Genomic DNA, 25189 nt, shown 5'->3' with positions numbered 1-25189 from the left:
ATTCCACTTGTAAGTCTCAAGTAATTTATAAAATAAGCTTTTAAGCCTGCAGCATTCAAAATTAAAGTCATCTTCTTTAATTAACTTAAAGATGGGTTTAATTGTAATAATATTATAATAAAATGTAATAAAATACAGCAAGAATAATCTGTAAGCTGTTTCCTAAGCCATATTCTTTGCATATGTAGGTATATTTATTTAAATAAGAAATGCATGTTACAAGTTTAAAATCTTTTGATTATAAAATATTTTTAAAATAACTAATTGTTACATTTACTATAAAACTTTTATATGTTGAATTAGAATTATCATGTATACTTACCATCCAATTTAGTTGGTGCTGAAAGTGCTTGTTCAGAAACTAACCAAACATATCCCGACGACGTCATATTTAATCTATCTACTTCACGAAATATTCCATCTGCATCTTTTGTACTGAAATGAGCTACATGTTAAACATTGAAAATATACACAATGTAATGCAATTGTATATAATGTTACTGCAATAGCACTTTCTCTAAACTATCAGTGGAGCATATGCGACAATATTTTCTTTTTTTTTAAAGAATTTAATACATTTTTATCAACTGTAAGCGTAATTTATATGATTACAATCATGCAAAAATTTAGAAATTTTAGATAAAACTTACATAAATACTTTTAAATTCGCGTTTATATAGTTCCACGAATTTCAATTGAAAACTGATTAAAACACAAATTTTAATTACTATCAGTTATATATGCGTGAGCTATTTTAGCCCTAATTGCACACGACTTTGCACAATAATTAATCAATATTATAAATTGTTTTTAAAATTTTGTTTATAAAAATATATATGCTTAAATATATTAATATGCTGGCTACTATGCATAAACTACTTAAATAAATATTATCAATTCTTGACAATTATTGAGAAATCCTCACAGTTTTGTGTATCTTGAACTGGATATTAATTCATTTTATTTTATAATTTAAAAAACATTGGATTAAGGTAAAGATGTAAAGTGATAAGTTATGCTACTTCTTAGCTATTTAAAGAATCTTAAAATTAAATTTAGTAATTTATTATGTCTTATTTTTCTCTTAATTCTATGAATCTTATATTCAATGATTATTTAAATCTTAAATCCAAGAGATACGTTACTTCTGCTACTTAATAAAAACCTATGAATTGAATTATTTAGTGACTCATTAAACCTTAATTTTTTAAATTTTATTATTTAATTTTAAAACATTTCTAAAACTAGTAATTCGCGAACAAATTCAAAGAACTGCAACGTGTCTATTCTAGATTTTGCAACTGTTATTTCCAACTTTAATTCATTCTGTAAATCGATAAAGTATATTGAATGGACTATAAAATATTTTTTGACAGAGAAAAATAATTGTTTAAGCCATTCGATGTTATGGCAATCCATTATTTAACTTATATATCGCAATAACTTCCGTTTCCTGGTTGACTCATTCGAAAAATCAATAAATACAGTAGCAGGAAAACAAAAACTTTTGTTACATCCAACACATTTTTACGTTTCTATTATGTTTCTACACTTTATATATTATACAATCCAATTGTAATGAATATAATATTAATCGTAGTATTCGTTTAGCTATCCTCAATATAATTTTACATATATTTTAAAGTTGCTTGGTTCCTTGGTATTTTGATACCTTAAACCTCTATAAATTTATGTAATGTAATTATAATTAATTAATATAAATAATCAGTAAAAATAGAGAAATAAATACTTTAAAATCTTAAAATATACCAACTTTGTCAAGATTTAAATGCATTTTTAACATATAAAAATAATTAAATAAATATTTAATAATTATATTATTTTAGAAAAGTATAAATTTATTTGTTATTATAAAATATATAACTTTTATATATTAAAATCATTTCCATTTAATTGTAAATAAAAATTTTATTAATTTAATACAATTGTTTAAATATAATTGTGCACTAAAAATGTAATTTTTTCCCAGTTTTTTAAGTATAAAAACTTTTATTTTATAGAAAATACAATTTAAGAAAGATTTATCTCACAGGAGAATAAATTCTCCTGAGATGCTGCAAAGAATAAATCTCAGCAAATGCTGCAAGTTCTAAAATTTTTATGTAAGCACTTACTTTGATTACTTTTGAAACAATTTATTGACCATCAAATACAATTTTTGCTACTTTAGTCTTTAATAAATTAAATATATAATTATAAAATAATTATATATCTATTTTTAACTTATTTAAATACTGTATATGAAAATTAAGTAAATTTTCGTTTTCTGATAAATTCGGTTTTCATCATTTAAAATGTTATATAATGTTATTTATTTTATTTTATTTTATACATCTTTTAATAATTTTAAATTGTTTTTGTCATCAAAAATATATATTTTTATTTCATTTTTATTTTGAAAAATAAATTTTTAACTTATATTTATTTTTACTTTGGTAAGTTAATATATACAGAAAATAAGAAGAAAATTTACTCTATATTACAAAATTATTCAAAAACTGAAGGAAAACATACTACGTTTTCTTTGTCTTCCCTTATACTGTATATCAGTTAAAAGTCTAAAACCAGGGGTGCTTTACTTACTTATTACAGTTATGACGTGACTAGCATAGAAATTTAGGTTGTTTTTTTGTGAAAGAGCAAAACTTTTTGACATTTATGTTCTCATACTTTTTTTTGTAACTAGATTTATCTTTTTTATGACTTTCCATGCTATATATTACTCACATAATTGTGAAGTTTCATGTCTTGGATGACTGGATTACTGGATTACGTACAGTTGTTCGTTGCAAGTAATCTATTTGTAGATTGTCTTTCTTTTAATTTTCGTAATTATAAAAGGAAATTTATTATTTCGCATTTCATATTAAAATCTTTCGGCATAATTTGTTTTATATTATTGTATTGAATTGTCTGGATGTACTAGTAAGAAATAAATCCATCACGATGAAATTGAATATTCTTCTATAGAGCAATGAGGATGCGACTTGAATGAAAAATATAAATAATCCATTAATATTCTTTTAATGGATCTGATTTATTTGGAAATAAAACCGGATACGTGTGGAGCATTGACCTATCGATGCCATTTACTGCTTCAGCATTGAGAGAAATTTTGGCGATTATGATGAATATCGAAATATTAAGTAGTAAAGGAAACAAAGTAATGCAATTCCTATTGTATAAAGTTTATAAAATTATTAGCGAGGTTGAGGCCGCAGTTTTAAACGCGAAAACGTGTACGTCGGACGTTCGGCGCCGCTTTCCTGTAAGCCTAGAAGTTTGGAAATGGCCTTTGGAATGTCGAGCATAATTCCACTGACTTTCCAAACGCTATTGTCAAACTCATAGGCTTACAGGAAAGCGGCGCCGAACATCCGACGTACACGTTTTCGCGTTGAAAACTTCGGCCTCAATCTCGCTATTGTCTTTCGTATTAATTTTTAAAAATATATAGAAATCTATGTGGCTTTCACTCTCTTTAAGATATAAATTGTGCAAACTAGAAAAGTGAAGTAATTTGACGTGCTGTTCTCCACCCGATATACACCCATTGCCATAAAAATTAGCGCACCAAAAAGGAGTTGCATCGCTGCGAAACTTGGCATGCAGATGAATCTCAAGCAGATATGGAAATGATTTAAGCATGATGACTCATTGCGGAAGGCATTACGCAATAAGTCCCTCTTAGCTAATAAAAAAATTCGCAAAGGTGGTTTACCTGTTGCAGAGGGACGTTGTATCACTAGTGATGCCTTTACGTCACAACTGAAGACCATATGAACAACTAACAGAGTTTGAGAGGGGAAAGATCTCCCTTCTCTTCTCAAACTCGGGTTGAGAGAAGCCAGATGGTCATCTCGCCGAATAGCCCACCACCTAAACCGTTCTGACAACACTGTGAAGAAGTGATGGGACCAGTGGACGAGAGAGAGCTCGCACACACGGCGCCCAGGTTCGGGACGCACTCGGCAGACTACTAGCCGAGAGGACCGTCTGGTCCTCCGACAAACACGCACACAGCCGACCGTATCGTTGTATGCCATCCGGACACAGGTAGCGCCATCGTTACAGACTCCTGTGTCTTTCTGTACCATTTCGAGACGCCTGGGTAAGGAACATTTGGTATCGTGACGACCATTACATGTGCTGCTATTGACAACCACCCACCGTCGCCTCTTTTTGGATTGTTGTCGCTCCCGACGGGATTGAACCACAATGGGATGGAACCGAGTCGTTTACAGCGACGAATCCAGATTCAGTTTGGGCACTGACGACGGCCGTGTTCGTTTCTGGAGTCCCCGTGGTAAACGCCTCAATCCTGTCTACGTTTTGGAGTAACACACCGCCTCAAAGCTGGTGTGATGGTCTGGGGGTGCCATCACATACGACAGCCGGTCACCTCTAGTAGTGATCCAAGAGACCGTAACAGCCCAGCGGTATGTTGGTGACATCCTGAAGTCACATGTGTTGTTTCTAATGGCAGGGCTCCCAAGAGCCATTTTCCAACTGGACAATGTTCGACCACATACAGCAGGTGTGTGGTCACAGGACTGCCTTCGCCACATTGCCACACTTCCCTGGCCTGCCCGGTCCTCTGATTTGTCACCGATCGAACATGTCTGGAATCAGCTGGATTGCCAAGTTGGACAACCTAAAAGTTTGGCCTAACTAGAGGACCGCTTGTAGCAACTGTGGACCGAAATGCCGCAGGACACCATATGGCATCTGTATGCCTCCAAGCCGCCCGTATTACCTCGTGTATTGACGCTAGAGGTGGCCCAACAAGGTACTAGAACATCCTCTCATTTGTAGTTTTTCCTGCAAGAAATGATCCTTTTGCTTTCATTTTGTAATCACTTTCTTATATCACTATTACACTCATACATGTACAGTTTCGTTCGATTCCGACAACTTTTTCTTGGTGCACTAATTTTTGTGGCAATGAATGTATAAAGTTTCAACTCCAGAGTTTGCATTCTTACTTTAAAAAGATGCTATCAAATAAGCTATTGCCATTTTCTATTAATTAAAATTGTTTTGAGTATAATTAATACAATTTATGACTTATTTGCAACACGCAGCTGATAAGAAGGAAGGACTCGAAATGTAAATCGTCGCAACGAATGAAGTGCTGTAAACTATAAGTTTGCAAGATTCTGATTACTTATTGAAGTGGGGAAAGAATGTTCGTTTTCACATTATTAATATTATTATTATTCGAGTTATTCAAGTAATAATACTATTCCTAATATAAAACAAGATATACAATAGAAATAAATAATAAAATTACAAAAATCATTCTCCATAGGCCTATAAAAGAAAACAGGAATTAAGCACGAATCCCTCTATTGTAACACGTTTCCTTTCAACCATCTCGGCGATAATTATAAAAATTAACACAAATTTTTAAATTTATCAGCAGAGTTAAGAAATTTAAATGTTTTTCTCAACGAATTCTAAATTATTTTAAATGAAATCATGTTGTATTTTTAGTTTTTTTTGAAGCAGATAAAAATCGAATACTGTACAGGTAACCCCCGTATAACACGGCACTTCTATAGCACGGATTCACTCTGACACGGTTCGAGAATTGGGTAAAACCCTCGTACAACATGAAATGTAATAAATTTTTACATACTTAAGTACTAATAGTTCACGAAAATAATAATTTTCGTGAACTATTAGTACTTAAGTATGTAAATTTTCTTTTCCCGCCTTCTGTCGATACACATGGTTCTTCTCGAAACTTGTTTCAATATTGCCAGATCTCGACGCTTCTGCTTTTTTTGCCAGATGTTTTTCCCTTATTCCATACTTGCTTTATTCTTCATAAGTGTTTAGCACCATATAAGGAAATTTATAAAGATTTTTTAACTAAAAGCAAGCAATCTAAAATTACATAATTTTTGCAAAAGGATGGATCTAAAGATAATGCTTTCTGCATTATCTTTAGATCCATCCTTTATCTTTAGATCCAAAGCATGGATCTAAAGATAATGCAGAAAAATGCTAGAGGATAAGGATAACTTGCCAAAAAGAAAACCCCCTCGGTTAATAGTGCTTAGTGATGACGAAGAAAACATTGTTTAATTTATATTAATATGTATCACTTAAGAAAATTTTAATAAAGATATTTATCTTAATTATGAAAATATAATAGCATGTTTTTTAATTTTTGGAACCTAACCCCCGTTTTCGTACTAGTTCTTTGTTTCGTATAACACGGATTCGCATACACGGCAATTTTTTGGAACGTAACTCCCGTGTTATACGGGGGTTACATGTACTTGACTTCGTATCTTTTTTAAAAATGGTTTTAATTTAAAATTTTAGTTTTATTACTTATAAATGCAAGATTGTCGTATTGTCGTATAGCTCTCATTCATATTTCCAATATAAATTATTTATTTATTCAATAATATTAAATGAATAAATTGTTCTCGTAATTTTATTCCTCATTCCTCTTACATCGTAAAAGCATTGTTCTGTAGTAAAATTACTATATAAGCTTAAATTGTCTTGAAATAATATTATAAACAAATAATTATATTAAGTGTGTACTTACTTTGCATATAAAATGAATACACGACAAAATAATTCTTTCTTTTCTTCTAATTCTTGAGTTATGTCAGTAATACCCGGTTCATATTCGATCACAGATTCTATCTACAAAGGTATATTTTTCATATTTTCATAAATATTCTATTACTATTTTCTTGATTACAAAGTTTTAGTTGTTTTATTCATAATTCATGCAAATTATTAAAAATAATTTAAGTTTTCTTGAAAATTATCTTGAATTAAAATAGGCTAAGTAAATACAAAAGAACCCCGTCTTTACGACTTAATTGGTAGTTGGAAAACGTTTTGTCGCATTTCTTAAATGTTTAGTATTATAAATCGAGTTTTAACAACATAATAACACTAAAGAGATATCTAACAAAAATATTATGGCTAAATATGGTATTTCTTATAGCCATAATAGTAAAATTTAACTCGGTCGTAAAGCGGGATCTATTATGGAGTCATTTTCAAAATACCGGGAACCGTGTTCATTAGTCTGCATACGTGTTCGTTACGAAGGAGAACGTAATATATATATACAAATAGAGCATATACCGGTATTAGAAAATTATAAAATCTGTATAATCTCTGAAATGTTCGACGTTTTTGCAAGAAATTTCAAAATATAACTGTTTAAAACTGTCATACGATTTTTAAAAATATTTGTTCTGTACATATTGTATTCTACTACGCAATGAACACGAAACTATTTTCCTTCACTTATGCAGACTAATGAACATCGATTCAATTCTTATTTTAGGAAACACTATAGGCTATATATGCATTTATGCCTTATATGATTTCTGAGCGCACATATATTCTAGAATATTATTTACGTCATAAATAGCTAATAATTATGAAAATTATATAAAAATATCGATTAATGGGACATGTTTCGATATTTTTACTGCTCTTAATTTGTTTGCTTTGTACTGTAAACTTGCAGTTTTACTTCATAAGACCATTATTTTAATGATATAAATTCTATGCTAAATACCATTAATATCCATAAAACTTATTAAAAAATATACAATAATCAAAAATCTTATTTAGAATTATATAAATTTGTTTTCTTCCAAATAATTTCAATAGTCTTATCATTGGTCTACAGTCAGGAAGACCATTCTTACTAAATTGAGTATTAATGTCATTATAGGGATGAGCGAATTTTAAAATATTTTCTATCAATTTTTCTACTCCAAGTTATTTGAAGAACTTTGATATTTAATATTTAAAGAAATATTTAAGATTGTCTGCAGTAGTGTTACTATTCTTTATTAAACATCTTAGTAAGATCTGTCTCAAAAGTTTAAGTAATTTTAGTTTTTAAGAATAATTTAATATATATATGTTTTAATTTTTTAAATATAACACATACAGAACAATTATTTTAAACTGTATAAAAGATTAACCAAAAATGTGAATTTATTTACAAGAAAACTACAATAATTAAACATAAGTAACTAACAGATTACTTATTTATTAAAATTTAGGTAATTTCATAAATAATCGTGTATTAGTAATTATAGTGTACAGTACATTTGTAAACTATTTTTACCGTTTAATTGTTTTTCCCATTTGCTTTCATAACATCAAAAATTCTATTTGGCATAGAGAAAACCAATTTTTGTAAAAGCTTTCGTTTTCAATTAAACTAGCTTCTTTTTATTGCTTTTAGCAACTCAGAAATATTAGAAAACTGTCCTCTTCTACTATAAACTTCTCGAGTTGTGATCCCACCACAATTTTCAATTGTGTTTAGGTCAGGTGACCGTGCTGACTATTTCGTAATAGCAACATTTTTGTCTTTAAACCAATTTTTTGTAGACTTAAAAGACAAATATGCGCGTGTCGTACTGTTGGAATATCCACAAGTTTTCTAATTAATTCAATAGGAAATAGGCTATTTTCTAAAGTAGTTTAGAAATATTCTAAATAGTTATTGTTGTTTAGAAATATATATTAATAATAAAAAATTGATATATTTAAAAAAATTAAATTAACAGTGTCATTATATCCAAATACTTTCATACCATAAGTGATCCAAGTTGACAACTATAGAATAATATTGGCTCCTATCTAATATCATTCCAACAGTAATTCTAGTCGTTAGGACCATTCAAATTTCACTTTTTTCATCACTAATACTGATTGAAAGTCATTCATGTTTCTTTGACACATGATGACTTTCCTTTGCCATTCTAATTTTGCATAACAGTATTCAGATGTAGAAGAGGTTTGCAGTATATTTTTCTACACAAATTTTAAGTTTGCTTTTAACCTTCTGTGAACTGTCTTTGGATATTTTACATCCGTATTCTTTCAAAATTGTCGAATTGATAAATTTTGAGAAGCTGCAATGCTTAAAAAGTATTGAGAATTGTTATTGTATCTAAATTTTTGAGACCTTATGTACTTTATACTGTATAAATTACTTTTCGCATTATTCTTTTATAATAAATAAGCGTTATTTGATTGTTTTTATCATTGTATTTATGTTCTGTTATATGTTTAATTTTTTTAATTAATGAAATGATTATTAACATTTTACATTGCGTTACAATCGCTCGCTTTATAATTGATTTTACGATTGAAAAATTTCTATTATAATTGTATGAAATTTCATATGTAAATCCCTCATTACAGTTGGCTTAGTATTGAGTACTGATAGTCAGTACTTAATATTAAGAACTGTTTTTTCAGGAACTTAATCTCAATTTACAACCCAGCTGATTTTCGCGTAACAATTTCGGCACCCATCGCGATAAAAGCTTGCTTTTATCGCGATGGGTGCCGATTTAGCTAGTCTTTTAGAATGCTCTGTGCGGATCCTAAGAATGTGTCTAAAGTCCGAGCTATTATTTGCACTGTTATTAGGCCATCACTTTTTACTATTGTTTCCGCAGCATGGATATTTTCTCCAAAAAATGAACTCCCACTGCGATTGTCATCTTTGATGTTTTCTCGACCCTCATTAAAACAATTAATCCATTCATAAAGAGTGGTTTTCTTTGGTTCGTTGTCTCTACTTATAAACATTTGTGATAGCCTTAATCTCAGGTTTTTTCTAATCCAGTTTAACTAAGAATTTAATGTTAGCGCACACTTCAAATTTACCGAATCCATGTTCTCAGATGCAAGGGTAAAATTTTAAACTGATATAACATTACGCGTAAGTATCGTGCAGTTCTGTTTGGAATACCTGATAAAAATGTCCCAATAAGTTTCCGTTCGCATCAATTAATTATAAATACCCGTATAGCATTCTGTTCACGAATAACAACAACTTTCCGGGAACTTTCTGGACGTCCCCCGTAAGGCTGCACACATATATTTATATAAAGAACCGTTCCATTTCCCATAGCTGTGTTGTAAATTATGATTAAGCCCCTGTACACATATATTCAGAGATGAAATATTCACTAATATTTTAGGAATTAGAATCATGGAAATTTAAATCATTTAAATTTGAATCTGACCTGTTGAACATTAAGGTATTCGGATTTGAATCTGACCTGAACTTATATGTAGGCCTATATAATTTATCACATGTTGAGGCATTGTTTTGTATTTCTCATCCTTGTTTTCTGAAAATTGGAGATCGAGTGCTATCATAATAGGCAAAATTAAGAATGACTACGTGGCCTAAATGTACTGGAACTACGCGAGATAAATTCAACAAAAATCCTAAATTATACATATTTATTAATTTGTGCTTATTTATTAACTGTTCAACAATGTGAACATTAATAGAATATAAAACAAACCTTAATATTTGCATTGTCAGCCAACGTTTGAAATCTTCCAAGTGTGGCTCTTCCATCGTTATCAGAGCTATGCAAAAATATAACACAATTATACTTGAAAAACTTCAACAATTCTATCCAAACATCCGCTTGATGAGAATATGGAGGAACAGTACGTAAAAATGAAGCATGAAGATTCTGTAAAACACACATACATATTTTTATTATATGTAATAAAAATATAGAAATATTATTACAATATATGAAGCTATATTTTTTACTTTATCAGACAACGAACTATCTCTCGAACTGATTCCAATGACAGGTATATTATAAAACCCGCAAGTATACGATACAGAAGCTGGTGAGAGTTCTTCTGAAACCGGACTTCCAATTACTACGGCATAAACCTAAATATAAACACGAAACACAAATATTTATGGCACTAAAATATTATATTATAAAAAAACAGTAAGTAGAAACTTTAAAAAATATTTAAAAACTAGAAATGAGACGACAAGAAAGAAATGTGAATGAAAAGAAATATAATATATATAATAGAAGAAAAGAGGATGTTATTTCGACATGTCAGGAGGATACACATAGAACAATTTCGGATTGTGATGGACTGGAAATTGCCAGGAAAAGGAAAAAATAGATCAAGGAAGGCCTGAAATGATGCGAAGAAAAACATGAAGGAAAGGAGGTTATGAGAGAGGAGGATATTATGGAGAGAAAGAAATGGAAAAGATGGATCGACTTAATTTCCCACGAAAAAGAGGAAAACCTCTGTCTAGTAGAAATGAGATAATAGAATTTAAAAACTGCAGACAGGAGAGACATTTGCATGTTCGTCATACACATGCAAAACAGTGTAGTCCAAAGCAATGACTTAATATTCAAATATCGATCTAAGTAACGTATTGCAATTATTGATTTTAAGATTTAAACAACTTTAGGTTCTGATTTTAGTGATATTAATACAGTATTATATGAAGGTATTAAATAGGACTTCATAGAAAGTTTTATACTATAATCTTTATAGTTTGTAAAATCTATCTTACAAATTTACGAAAACGATTGCATGCAATACGTGCAAACAAAAATTGTGACTCGTACACTGTACATTTTCTCCAATAATACTATATTTACATATTAAAACCATCAATATAATTAATTACCTGTTTCGATATAAGTTCGTCACAAACACATTGTGCGATCCTAATGGGATTTGGCATCATATAGACAGTACATCCATTGACAGTTATAAAATCAGGAAGAATTTTTTCCGATTGAATGTTAGCTATTGCAGTAAGAAAATTAACAATATTCGGGCCCATTTCTAATACGGCACCAATATTAAAATAATTAGGATTTTGATTATCCACACCAAGAACTACATTGTTCTTTAGATTATGATGCAATAAAAGGGTAAAAACGGTAACTAAAATCTGTATGCTTCTTAGAAAAACAAAGGATTTTCTTTCTTTGTGCAATTTCATTATTGATATATTCCGAAGAGCTGAAAAAAAAGATTTAAAAATGTTTATTATATGTAATCATTATTTTATAAATGTATTTTAAAAAATGTAAATCATTCAATTTAATTTAAATCAAATCGGATTATCTTCCAGTATAAAAATATAAGTACAATTTAAGGGAATTAGGGCAAGATGACGAATTAGGAAAATTGAAAAATATCTTAATCTTGTTTGTTCATAAATTCATATTCTGTATATTGGTTCATATATTTATATTTATTATTCTGTAAATATTTATAAATATTGGGAGTGATTTATTGATCAATAATAAATTTTCTATGTGGATTCAAATTAATCAGCTCAGTCTTCAACTTATTTTTGAAAAGAAAATCTATCTTCAATAATATAAATCATCCATTTATAAATTTATAAATGATCGTTTTATCAATGTAAACTTTTAAATAAAATATTTATATATTTTATTTTTTTAATAATAAAAGTTTTGGTTAAATAAACAATAAATTTAATTTTATTGATATTAACATTTCTAAAATAATTTAAATATTGAATTAATATAATATTTCTTATTCTATTCTTTGAATCAATTCAAGTAACAAGTCCAAATAAATATTTTCTATTCATTTGGACTTGTTAGGAGTGCTTTTAAACTAAGTCAATATATAAGAGCGTTCTTGGGATATTCCAATATTTGAGTGTTATTGACCTTCAGGTAAATATATTGTAGTAAGGAATGAATATTCAACTTATTAGTAAGTAAATAAGTAATTGTTTTGATATTAAGTAGAATTTGATCCATTTACAAGATATGAGCTTTAACAAGAATCAATAGCTAAAAAGTTTGCTCTATGGATATAACAATATTTGAGTATTGTTGATAAATAAGTGTACTATAATAAGAAACATTGAACTTATATTAATAAGAAAATAAGAAATTATATTGATGTTAAGAGGAATTTGAACTATTTGTAATGTACTGCTATGATAAATAAATAATCTTCATATTTTTTCATGGTAATTAATTATAAAAATATTTTTTTATAATATTTATTAATGTATATTTGAAGTTATTCGTTGTTTTGAGGTGTTCATAAGGGAACCACAATGTATATCAGCCGTGCAACAACACTATTCTTGTTAACTGTGGATCGATTTTTTCTGTCACCTAGTAAAATATTTTGTAGGAAGAATGACTTGTCTTAGATAAGGTAGAAAATGACAAAAAATATCATAAAAGAATATTATATTATAAAAATAAATGGAAAAACACATTTGCACTTCCCTTCTAAAAATATAAATATTCAGTTAAATGCAATCAGAGAATATTCAGAATATAAAAAAAAACTGGTTTGTCTATAAAAAATAAATGATATTTTTCTATAAAAATTCAAATATTTAAAATTTTTAAAATGGAATTATTTGATATTTTATTAATTAATTTATTAATAAATATATTAATATACTAACCTTAGTTAGATATTACTTTCTGGATCAGCCATGACAACATTATTATTTTTTTTTTTTTAGGTCATTGACCATCTAATAACATAATGCCATCTGTCGTAAAGGATGAAAATTAATTTTATAAGGTCTTAAACACAATAATAATAAATTTTTTTTTTTAAATTTATTAATTTATATTATTTAAAATATGTATTTATATAAATAAATATTTATAAATTTGTTCATATTTTATTTTATAAATAACTTTTTTATAATTATTCTAGTATATTAGACGTTTAAGGTATTTTTAGGCATTATAATTGAAAAAAAAATCCGTAGATTTATACTGTAGGATTATTTTCAATGCATAAATATACAAAATCTCAATTTACTGTACCCTCATATAACGTTTTTTGCATATCTGCATACCTAGATTATGTCACTGGTTACTCAGAATACATTATTCTGAGGTTCATGTTGTATTTAAATGATCTCCAAGCATTTCCTCCCTCTAATTACGCTACATTTTCCCGCATTTAAAAAACATTTCCCTCTTTCGGGAAAGTTTTTATATAGAATTTTTCATATATTTATGTAAATTTAAAGCATTATAATCAAATTAAACACACTTTTTTCGAAAAGTCTTTATATAGGGGTTGCTGTTTAAATTACAAAAACTGAAAATATAAAAATTTAATTAATTAATACTACTTTATAGAGACACGCAAACGTTTTCAGCCTGATTCACAGGCCATCTTCAGGCTTGGAATACATTTGAAATTAAAATTCCATCCATGGAATACAAAAATTCAAATTCAAAATTAAATAAGGTACAATCAAAATAAAATATTGAATAACTAACATAAAGCAAAAATAACAAAAAATATATAAAAATGTAACAAATGAATACGTAAGCATTAATAAATGCAAATTTCTAAGACATACAATAAAACCACTATATTGATTGGTTAGAGCCCTTATTAAACTTCTTAACCATAAACTTCCATGCAGAGGGAAGACTATCTGCGTCCCTCGCATTAAGACAGCCTTCTTGTAATCTACTTCTAAAAATCTGCAACTTTTCCGCTGTCAAGGCTAATGATGGAGACGATAAAGGATTTATGATGGCCGCCTCATTCCATTTGATCGTGCTCCATCATTAGCCTTGACAGCGGAAAAGTTGCAGATTTTTAGAAGTAGATTACAAGAAGGCTGTCTTAATGCGAGGGACGCAGATAGTCTTCCCTCTGCATGGAAGTTTATGGTTAAGAAGTTTAATAAGGGCTCTAACCAATCAATATAGTGGTTTTATTGTATGTCTTAGAAATTTGCATTTATTAATGCTTACGTATTCATTTGTTACATTTTTATATATTTTTTGTTATTTTTGCTTTATGTTAGTTATTCAATATTTTATTTTGATTGTACCTTATTTAATTTTGAATTTGAATTTTTGTATTCCATGGATGGAATTTTAATTTCAAATGTATTCCAAGCCTGAAGATGGCCTGTGAATCAGGCTGAAAACGTTTGCTGCATTGTTGCAAAAAAACATTTCCCTCTTTCGGGAAAGTTTTTATATAGAATTTTTCATATATTTATGTAAATTTAAAGCATTATAATCAAATTAAACACACTTTTTTCGAAAAGTCTTTATATAGGGGTTGCTGTTTAAATTACAAAAACTGAAAATATAAAAATTTAATTAATTAATACTACTTTATAGAGAAGCACATTTATTATTTTTTTAAATTTTATACATTTATTTTTAAAATAAATTTCTGTCAGACGACACGAAAATTAATTATTTATAGTATTTTATCTATGTATAAACTGTATATCCCAATGGAATCATTTGAAAGAAATTCACGTAGATGGTTCCTTATTATATATATCTTAATATTTATTTATAAATATTTAATATTCTTTAATGGTTTAGTGTACGTACGTGACGATGCGAGAGCAATCTTAAAAATTCAATTAAAATGCGTTATACCAGAGAAAATAATTACTAAGTAAATAAAATTGAATAATTTATCTATAAATTTATTGGCATTACTTGCAAATATTTTTTAAAAATTTTACGGATAAGTAAGTGTAATTACTTTGTAGTGTAAAAGACGTAGAGAAGTTAATTATTTATTAGATATAATTAAATATTTTAAAATTATTTTATTCTAATTAAATATACTTTTTGATAGAACATGATCTATTACATTGATAATATGCAATTTTTATATACGATATTCCTTATAAAACGCGCAAAATACTCAAATGGATGAGGTCAAGTAACAAATTCGGTTCTACTTCTTTCCGGATAGTGGCTCTACCTCCTGTGATGTCTTTTAAGAAAAGTTTTTGTTGTATTTATATATTCTTCATGTCACATCTTTCATTTTTATATCATCAATATTAGAAAACCATTTCTATAGTATTCTATCATTTCCATGGTACATAAACGTGGTACTATTCCTATGGAATGGTATATATGTCGTAGGAAAAGATATATACGGGAAAGGATAACCATGATAAAATAATAACATTGGAATGGCATGACATGCATCATTTCTGACCAAGTCATGGGAATGATATATGGAGTTACAAGGAAGAATGGTGAAATGTGGATAAGAATGGGAATAAGTGAAATGGTACTTAGCACCACTGGAATAGTTCATGTTACCAGGAAATGGAGTATGCCGAATCGATTTTGCCGAAAGTGATACCTTAAAACTGTGGCACCCAAACTACGGCCCCGGGCCAAATTCGACCCTCGAGCCTATTTAATACATTCTTCATAAACAATAGGAATAAGTCCACTTTTAGTATATATGGAATATACAAAATACTTATGGCTCACATACCTAAGCCTAATGCGCAATTTGGCCCGCCAATCGAAAAGTTTAGACAGCACTGCTTTAAAGTATAAAGAAGAAATTGATATTTTAGGCTTATTCATTCAGTAGCGTTAGTAGAGTTTTTCTTAAGCATTGCTGATCTTTCAAAAAATTTTTCAAAGAAAATTATAGGACATAGGTCAAGTTGTCAAGTTCTTTTATAAAGAGTTACAAGTCATATGCTTTATTCTGTATTATTAATATCATAATAATAATAATACCTTTTTCTAAGTTTTATCCTAAATAATGAAGATTCTGAACCCCAAAACGCAAGATATAAATTTTAAAAACCTGTTTTATATGAATTTGAAGCTGGTAATTTGGGCTCATAACAGTTTAAAACTATTTAAATAATTTCATATAATCGTTTGTGCTCTATTCGTGTTTGAAATCACCACATATTTCATAAATATGCTGTTAAAATTTTTAAATAATAAAGAAAATTATTGTTATATAATTGAACTGCAGATTTTGTGCAAAAATTATAATGCAAACTATGAAAAATTTGATAAATCAGTTATAGACTTAAAATATTGCAAATAAAGATGCAATAGTGCAAAAATTTTACGATGCTGCATCTTTATATTTTTTGAAAATATATTTTCTTAACAGATATTTACAGAAAATTAGAAAGATCATTGGATCTTCATCTTCATGTTTTACTTAATATCAAATAATAATATATATAATTAATACCAAATTTCATAGAAAAGCGAATAATTCATTCGAGAATATCGCTTCCTAGAATAATAAATCATTTGGGAAATCTAGAATATACCGTATTTTACGGACTATAAGACGCTACAGACTATAAGACGCACCTGAATTTTGGAGGCAATTTTTCGAAGAAAAAAATGCGTCTTATAGTCCGTAAAATACGGTAAGTTATTTCTGAAAGATAGCTATTATCCAGAAAATCTTGAATTGTCAATCTTGCTAACACATTTTTAATTCAAATAATTTAATTTTGCGATTTTAAACGATGCCTCAGATATATCATCCCAATTTTTTTTCTAGAAAAGATAGAACGTGTTTATCACTGTTATTCATATCTACAATATTATCCAATGTCAAATGAAAGTACAAGTTGATAATCTACACGTCCTGAAATTTTTCAGTTTTAAATTAAATTATTAATATTAAAAATAATATAAGATAATTTTTGTAAATCTATGATTAAGTTCCTAATAGCAATAAAGTAAATAAATTATTATTTATTATAAAATCTTAGAAATTTCTATTTTAGGAAAGTTCGATCCATATTGATTTTCTTTATGCTAAATTTCGATATAATCAAAAAATTCTTTTTTAAAGTTAATCAATGACGAAACAAAAGGAATTTTTTTAAATTTTAAAGCATGAAAATATTGACGTTCTATTTTAAAACATATAATACTTTAGCATGAACTTTCTTTAAGGTTTATGCTAAAGAATTACTAAATTGTCTTCATATTCAGCAATTTTTAGTGATTAAATTAATTTTAATTACATATTAATGTATTGAAATCTGTAAAAATGCTTAAAATTTCCCAAAAAGTGAAATTTTTATGTTAATTTTATAATGTGTCAGTTTAATGTCCAGGTTACATACAAAAAGGAACGTGGAGACTCTCCTATTTTGAGAATTTAATACATTTAAATGTTTTTAAAATAAATTATTTGATTCAAAAATTAAGTAGACAAACAATTACGACTGATGACCTAATTCGAAATGTACTGGGTGGAAGTAACATGCGCATTCTCTGAACGCGTAATTACAGAATTAAAGATTCATTCTAGGAAAACGGCGACATTAGAGAATCTCTCTTAAACAAATAAATAAAAAAGAGTTAAATACTTGATATATTTTCATCCGCATCACTGGAGAAATCCGCTTCAGTGATGCGGATGAAATTATGTCTTGTAACTCACTCGTTTTCGACTCAGTTTAGATTCTTAGAGAGTTTAACCAGGCTTTTATTTTTATGTTTATAGCTTAATAATTTTATATTTATAAGTTTTTATAGCTTGATGTACAAGAAGTGTGCCTTAACATGTAAACAAATTTACTATATTTATAATATTACTTACAGGCATAAAAACATAAAGTAATTACATTATATCAATAGATATAAAAAATCAAACGTGTTTATACAACATAATATGATTTATATATAACATAACATAATACAATATATCTATATTATATATAATGTAATATAGATGTATATTACATTATGGAGAAAGAAGAGAGTGATGCTGCGTTGAAAAAGCTGAGGGACAGAAGGCATCAGGAATAGATGAAATCAGGAATAGATGAAATAAGAACTCCTTAAAGCTATGGGGGAAGATGGAACAATAATCCTAACTAATTTTTTAAACAAAATTTTAGAATGATTTTACAAAATTTATCTTCATCCCTCTTCCTAAAACTGCGGGTACCTTAGACTATGATAAACACTGAACTATTAGCTTGATAAGCCTTGTCTCAAATGTTTTAGTTAACAGCATACAGTGAAAAATAGAAAACTACATAAATCGGGAACTAGACGAGACAAAGTTTAGTTTTCGAAGAGGCAAAGGGACAAGGAAGACCATTACAATAATACGACTTATAGGAGAAAGACGATTTATCATAATAGAGAGCTATTTGTATGTTTTGTCGACTTCGAGAGGGCCTTTGATAGTGTTAATCAAACGCTGTTGTTTGAGATTCTGCAAAAAATAGGCATTGATAAAAAATTACTAAGAATAATCTACAATATCTATAAAAGTCAAAAAGCAACGGTCAGTTTTTAGGGAGAGGATACCAAATGGATTACTTAATGATTCAAAAAGGAATAAGACAGGGATGTGGTTTGTCCACAACATACTCAACACTTTTTAACATCTACAGTGAATGGATGATAAGAGAAGCGTTCGAATATCTAAACGAAGATGTAAAAATTAATGGATATCTTATCAATAACATTTGTATGCTGACGACATCGCTCTGCTATGTAACACCGAAGAAGGGTTACAGGAAATTCTAAATAGATTGAAAAAAGTGGAAAAAGCAAGATGCCAAATGAAAATAAATGTAAACAAAACGAAAGTTATGATAATCTCAAGAGAAGAAAACAAAGATCTAAAGATTATGTAGGATGGAAAGAAAATAGTAAAGGTAAAAATGTTGAATACCTAGGAAGTTGGATAACTGAGAATAACAGATGTAATTATGAAATTAAAAACAGAATAAAAAAGATTAAAGCTGCTTTCGCACAAATATCTTCAGTATTAAGGGATAGAAATGTATGCAAAAAATTGAAACTAATAATACTTAAAACAATGATTTGGAGTGTGCTACATATGGATGCGAGTCATGGACAATAAACCAAGAGGTAGTTAATGGGATAAATTCCTTTGAGATATGGTGTCTTAGAAGAATGGAAAGAATTAGTCGAATAGATAGAATAACCAATGAGGAGGTTATGAGTAGATTTGGAATGGAAAGAAACCTGAAAAACACCATAGGGTGGGCACATAATAATAGGATCCTCAGAGAAACTGATGAAAATTTCAGTTCAAGGAATGGTAGAAGGCAGACGGAGAAAGGAAAGACCTAGGTTAACGTGGCAGGATAACATCAAAAATGGATTGGCTCAACCTTTCGAAAAGCCTACAACCGTGAAGAATGGAGAAGAACTTCAACTGCAATCCTCTGTAAAAAGACGCCACGTGAATGAATGAATGAATACATTATAGATATAAAAAATGAAAAACAAAAATACAATAGTAAATGTACATTCGGCTGCATCTAATTGCACGATTAGTAATTTATTGGATTAAAACATATTTTAATGTTAAATATGTGCTAATTAAAGGATATACTTAAATTCTTTAAGTGTTTTTGTCTTTATTTTCAGAATCCATTTATTTGTCCTCAAGATTTATCTTAGACTAAACCAGCAAGCATTCGTGTAGTGATTTATGTTAAAATTACTCTAAACTAATTAGAAAACAGTCAAGTTTAAGTACGTTTTTGTATAAATAAATACTTTAATTATTTAGTAAAAATTTAAGTTTACTTCTTAGTTTAGAGTAAATATCAATAGTAGATAATATATATATAATATATGTATGTAATGGGAATCTATATTTAATAATAATAATAATAAGTAAGTATTTTGTATAAATAAATACTTTAATTATTTAGTAAAAATTTAAGTTTACTTCTTAGTTTAGAGTAAATATCAATAGTAGATAATATATATATATATATATATATATATGTATGTAATGGGAATCTATATTTAATAATAATAATAATAAAATAAAGAAATATATATACTTTAAGAGAGCTGAATGCAGAGTTTATGTAGTAACTGTATGTAAACAGAACTATGGATCATTTGAAAACGTTCCATTTCTAGAAATCGATGCTATAAATCTATTCCTCCTATTGATTCCATTGTAGCGGCCTTTGACCTCTTTACATTTACATTCATTCAGATTAATTAATTTTCGAATTTACTTAATGTTAAATGGATTCATTAACAAGACTATAAATCTTGTTGGAATGAACGTTGAAATTATCTTCTACATTTAAGTATATGCATTATTGAGCACTCTTAAAGTAGATTGTAAAATTATTATAAAAAACAATTTGTGATTTATATATATATAATAATAAATATATATATTGATATATTTAATTCATTTTTGAGCTGAAGTATAAAAACATTATTATATATTTAAGAAGAATATTAGAGTTAAGTAAAAATTTTACTAAAAACCTTTAAGAAATATTAAAAAATGATGAACAATTCATTATGTCCTGTATATCTGTTAAATTCTCGAGATCTTTCTGAATCATAATTTATCTTTTCTGATATTATTACTACTTCAAAATATTACTTTTCCAATTGCAAAAAGTGTCAAATTGAAAATCGAAATGAATTTAAACATTTTTGAAAACTTCGGATATTTAATGTCTGAATTTAAAAAAGTAACAGTGCATGTTAAAAGTATAATACCTATTCTAATAATTAAGTTAGTTAAATAAATAAAATTTTATAAACATTATATCGTTTCGAGTGTTAGGAAAAGCAAATAAATGAAATTTTTAACGAGCTTCAACTGCATCTTCTCGGTTTCTTTTAATAACTTTTAGATTATTTTTCTTAGTTTACTGTACACAGATTTATGTTATTTAATTGAATAATAAAAATAAAGTACAATAATTTTGAAAAAAAAGTTAGTTTTTAGAAGAAATCATTTACTCGTCTGCAAAATTAATATATATACATATTAAACATTTTTAGACAATTTCACTACTAAAAACATAAAATTTAGGAAAAATTTATTTTTAGGGAGTAGATTATTTTTGTCATTTATTTATGAAAAAAAAACTTGTAGTACTAAACATTGCAACGATTTCATTCTTCTCCAGTGCATAATCTAGGAAATGAGACATTTTCTTAGACAATGATGATGCTGAAAATAACGTGTAATATGAGCGCAATTTTGCTATTTTATAAAACTCAATTCTAAAAAAAGGACTTTCACGTAATATTTCGTGATGAATTTTATGTATTTATTTTAACATCACAGCAATCACGAAGACGAAGCGTTTGACTTATCAATATATTTCTTATCGTGACTTTAATAACCTGTTTATTTAATATAATTGACAGTGATTTTTTAAATATTTTAATTAATAAATTAGAACAGTTTTAAAGAAATTTAAATAATGCGCTAACATAACAGTCGAATGAATTTGAATATAAAATTATAATTTTTTTTAAAATAAAATAAATTAAAAAATTTAGTGAATTTTTGTCTATTTCAATTACAATTTTTTAACTTGTAAAAATTGAATATTTTTAAAAACAATTTTTAATAAAAAATTTTAAAAAAATTCAATAAGTTTTAAATAAAAAATGTAAAAAGTCTTTACTTTTTGAATTTTTTATGTAGATAATTTGGCATTTTTTAAAAATTAATTCTTTATTTTGATAAATTGGATAAATAAACTGATTTCTTTAATATAGTTACCATTTATCTGTACATTTTTTAGTCTTTAGTAGTATTTTCGATTAATTTAAAAGTACTCATTTAAAAATTTTAATTATGAAATAAATTTTGAGAAGAAATTATTAAAAAATTGACGAAAATATGCAATAATTATTATATTTTTTCATGCATTTTTCATGTATTTTTTTACAACAAATTTGAATGAAATCGTTACGAGTTATTCAAAAGTTATAACTTTTTATAAATTACCCGAAAAATTGTAATTTTTTACAAATGATCAAAACCTGTATTTTTATAAATTATGAAATAAATTGTATTTTTAGAAAACTATACAAAATTTAAAAAAAACATCGAAAAGTTCGTGTTTTACAAATGATCAAAAGTAGTATTTTTTTTAAAACAGGTGATCAATAAATTTCATATTTTCTTATATATTTTTAACAACAGAAGAGATTTTATATTAAATGTTTTAAATATAAAACTTTAAATATTTTTTAAATAAAAATATAATACATTTTTCTCTACTCAAACTTTAACCATTTTAAGTACAAAAATTCATTTTCAATCTTATATTATATTTCTTGTAATATGTTTTTGAATTTTTTAAAATACTATTTTCATTTATAATTTTAAAAATCAATAAAAAATTATAAAACATTTAAATGTTTTATAAAATTTAGATATAGACGAAGATGATAATGAAAGATACGAATATAGATAGGATAGAGATGATTAATTTACAGCATATTTTCTATAGAAACTTATAATAAAAATACTTATAATAAATAAAAAATGATTTTAAATACTAAAAAAAATAAAATTCGAAATCCTAATTCTCCAAAACTATAGAAAACTTTAAATTTATTATGCTATCAATTTGTAATTTCCCTACCCTTCTGCATTCATCCGATATATTAAATATAGTAATTTAAACTCTAATTTGTTAAAAATTTAATTGATAACCAATTTTTTTTATTTATTTTAAAGTAATTATTACATTAATTTATATATAAACTATTTAAAAATATGTAACAGCGTTATTAAATTTCGCACTGCATCCAAATTAAAAATGAAAAAATGTAAAATTTAAATACATTAATATAATACTTAATTAATTAAAAATGTATTAAATAAGTATTTAAAAAGCTAATTTTCTTTATTTTTTAGTAGTTATTACATTAATTTATATAAAATTTACTAGAAAATATACACCTTCAGTGAACGATATACGTCATCTCTATTAAAATTACCTACAGCATAACATCTGATTGATGTTTAAATCATTATATCTAGTATTTAAACATAAAAAAATAATAATAAAATATTTTTAATTGTTTAAGTAATTAGTAGACTATATTAATTGATATATAATAAATTTTTAAGTATTCAACATTCCTATCAAACTACATTTCTCTGAAAATTGCGTACCTTACAACATTTAAATACAATGGTTTAAATGTTAATTAATTAACAGTCAAATTTTTTGCATTAATTTTTACTTTAATTTATATAAAAATCATTCAAAAATATACTAAATCTCTTTTGAACAACATACAGTGTCGTTATTAAATTACGGTACAGCATATTGAATTTTTTAAAAATATTATTATTATATTTAATGATAAATCTTTAAAATATTCATCAGAAATTACGGAGAAAGGAGCAATTTTTATTTTTTTCTGATGATAACACAGCTGTTGTAATGTTATCGATTGTTCTGTGATATTGTAAAATGCGCTATGTATATATATTCCGTCATAAACAAACAACAGCCATCTTGTTTATACGTTTGAATATATAAAACGTCACAAATTTCAAGAAATTATTGACAAATAAACAATTCCTTCTATACGAAATTCATAGAAAATCACTAAAGCATCATCGAAGTGACGACACTTTGACATCTCAACTAATCGCTTAACGATAGTGAAAAAATTAAAGAGAGCATCGATAAAGTCATTTATTTAATTAAATTTCAAATTGTTCATAGCTTAAATGACATAAAAACAATCGAAATTTAATAAAATTTAACTAATTAAACTTACCCTTTAAACGTTTTTCTAAACTGATATTTTTCTAAGAAAACGACTACATCCGATTTACCGCATCCAGGAGCACAGCATCCTTGAGAAAAGTCGTATGTGCTGCCCTCTAAATGTCATCCAGAGAATCATGTTTTCTGAATTTTCACTCTCCCTCTTCCCTCCCCCATCGTTTTCAACCAATCATGTTTTGTTAAAGAAAAATTTCTCAGATTTTATATTATTAAAACTTATTGGTTGAAAGTAAAGATAAAGAAAATATTTATTAATAATAAGAAAAATAAATTTTTAAAAATAATCATTTTTTGATGTAAAATCGGTAGTGTTTTTCTAAAATATTTTCTTTGAAAGTTGCTTCTTTAATTTTTAATTATATTTATATATAATTAATATGAATTATATCAATTTACTAATGGATTTTACGGGTTTCTTACATAAAAATTCGTTAAAAATTTTAATTTTAACTTCTGAATTTTTTTGAAACTTAAAAAATTTTGGTTGATTGTAGATTATTTAAAAATGTTTAAAATTTGTTTTGATAAAATTAAAATTATTATTTTTTGAAGAGGATTAAACTTTTAATTTAATTTAATTTTGAATATTATAACCTCAAACGTGAGTTTAAATTATTGATTTAATCAGTTATTTATGGTCATATTTTGTCAAATAATTAATTAATTTTTCATATAAACAATAAAATATGTTTATCTTAATAAATTTAAGCATTTATATCACATAAATAATGCGAAATTTATAAAAAAAAAATTATGAATTTTTTTAATAGCCAATTCCATTTTAATATCCTACTCCATATAATAATACAAACTCTTTATATGGAGTAGGTAAATTGCGATTTAAAAAACTAAATAATTAAAAAAATAATTTTAAGTATTTAAAATTTTACCTTAAAGAAAGTTCATTAACGATTTAAAATTAAATTTAAATCATTAAAATTATAGCTTTTGTGCTTTATGTTAAGAAAA

General features: G+C 26.7%; 1 protein-coding gene across 2 annotated transcripts in view; it reads right to left on the bottom strand.

Moving 5' to 3' along the window:
• Positions 1-24302, bottom strand: part of LOC136972791 (glutamate [NMDA] receptor subunit 1-like) — a 34666-nt gene extending 10364 nt beyond the window's left edge. For both annotated transcript variants that reach the window (XM_067267436.1, XM_067267437.1), the window contains exons 1-7: positions 24210-24302; positions 13301-13390; positions 11516-11856; positions 10616-10744; positions 10356-10532; positions 6590-6690; positions 323-435 (exon numbers count right to left, since the gene is read on the bottom strand). In XM_067267436.1, the coding sequence (XP_067123537.1) occupies positions 323-435; positions 6590-6690; positions 10356-10532; positions 10616-10744; positions 11516-11836 (841 nt within the window). In that variant the 5' untranslated portion in view covers positions 11837-11856; positions 13301-13390; positions 24210-24302. The remainder of the gene's footprint in view (positions 1-322; positions 436-6589; positions 6691-10355; positions 10533-10615; positions 10745-11515; positions 11857-13300; positions 13391-24209) is intronic.
• Positions 24303-25189: the final 887 nt, after the last annotated feature.

This window comes from Centruroides vittatus, unplaced genomic scaffold, assembly GCF_030686945.1.
Source record: "Centruroides vittatus isolate TY-2023 unplaced genomic scaffold, ASM3068694v2 contig_301, whole genome shotgun sequence".
Taxonomy (NCBI): Eukaryota; Metazoa; Arthropoda; class Arachnida; order Scorpiones; family Buthidae; genus Centruroides; species Centruroides vittatus.
The sequence above is the reverse complement of the archived record's forward strand: the minus strand, read 5'-3'. Positions and strand labels throughout refer to the sequence as shown.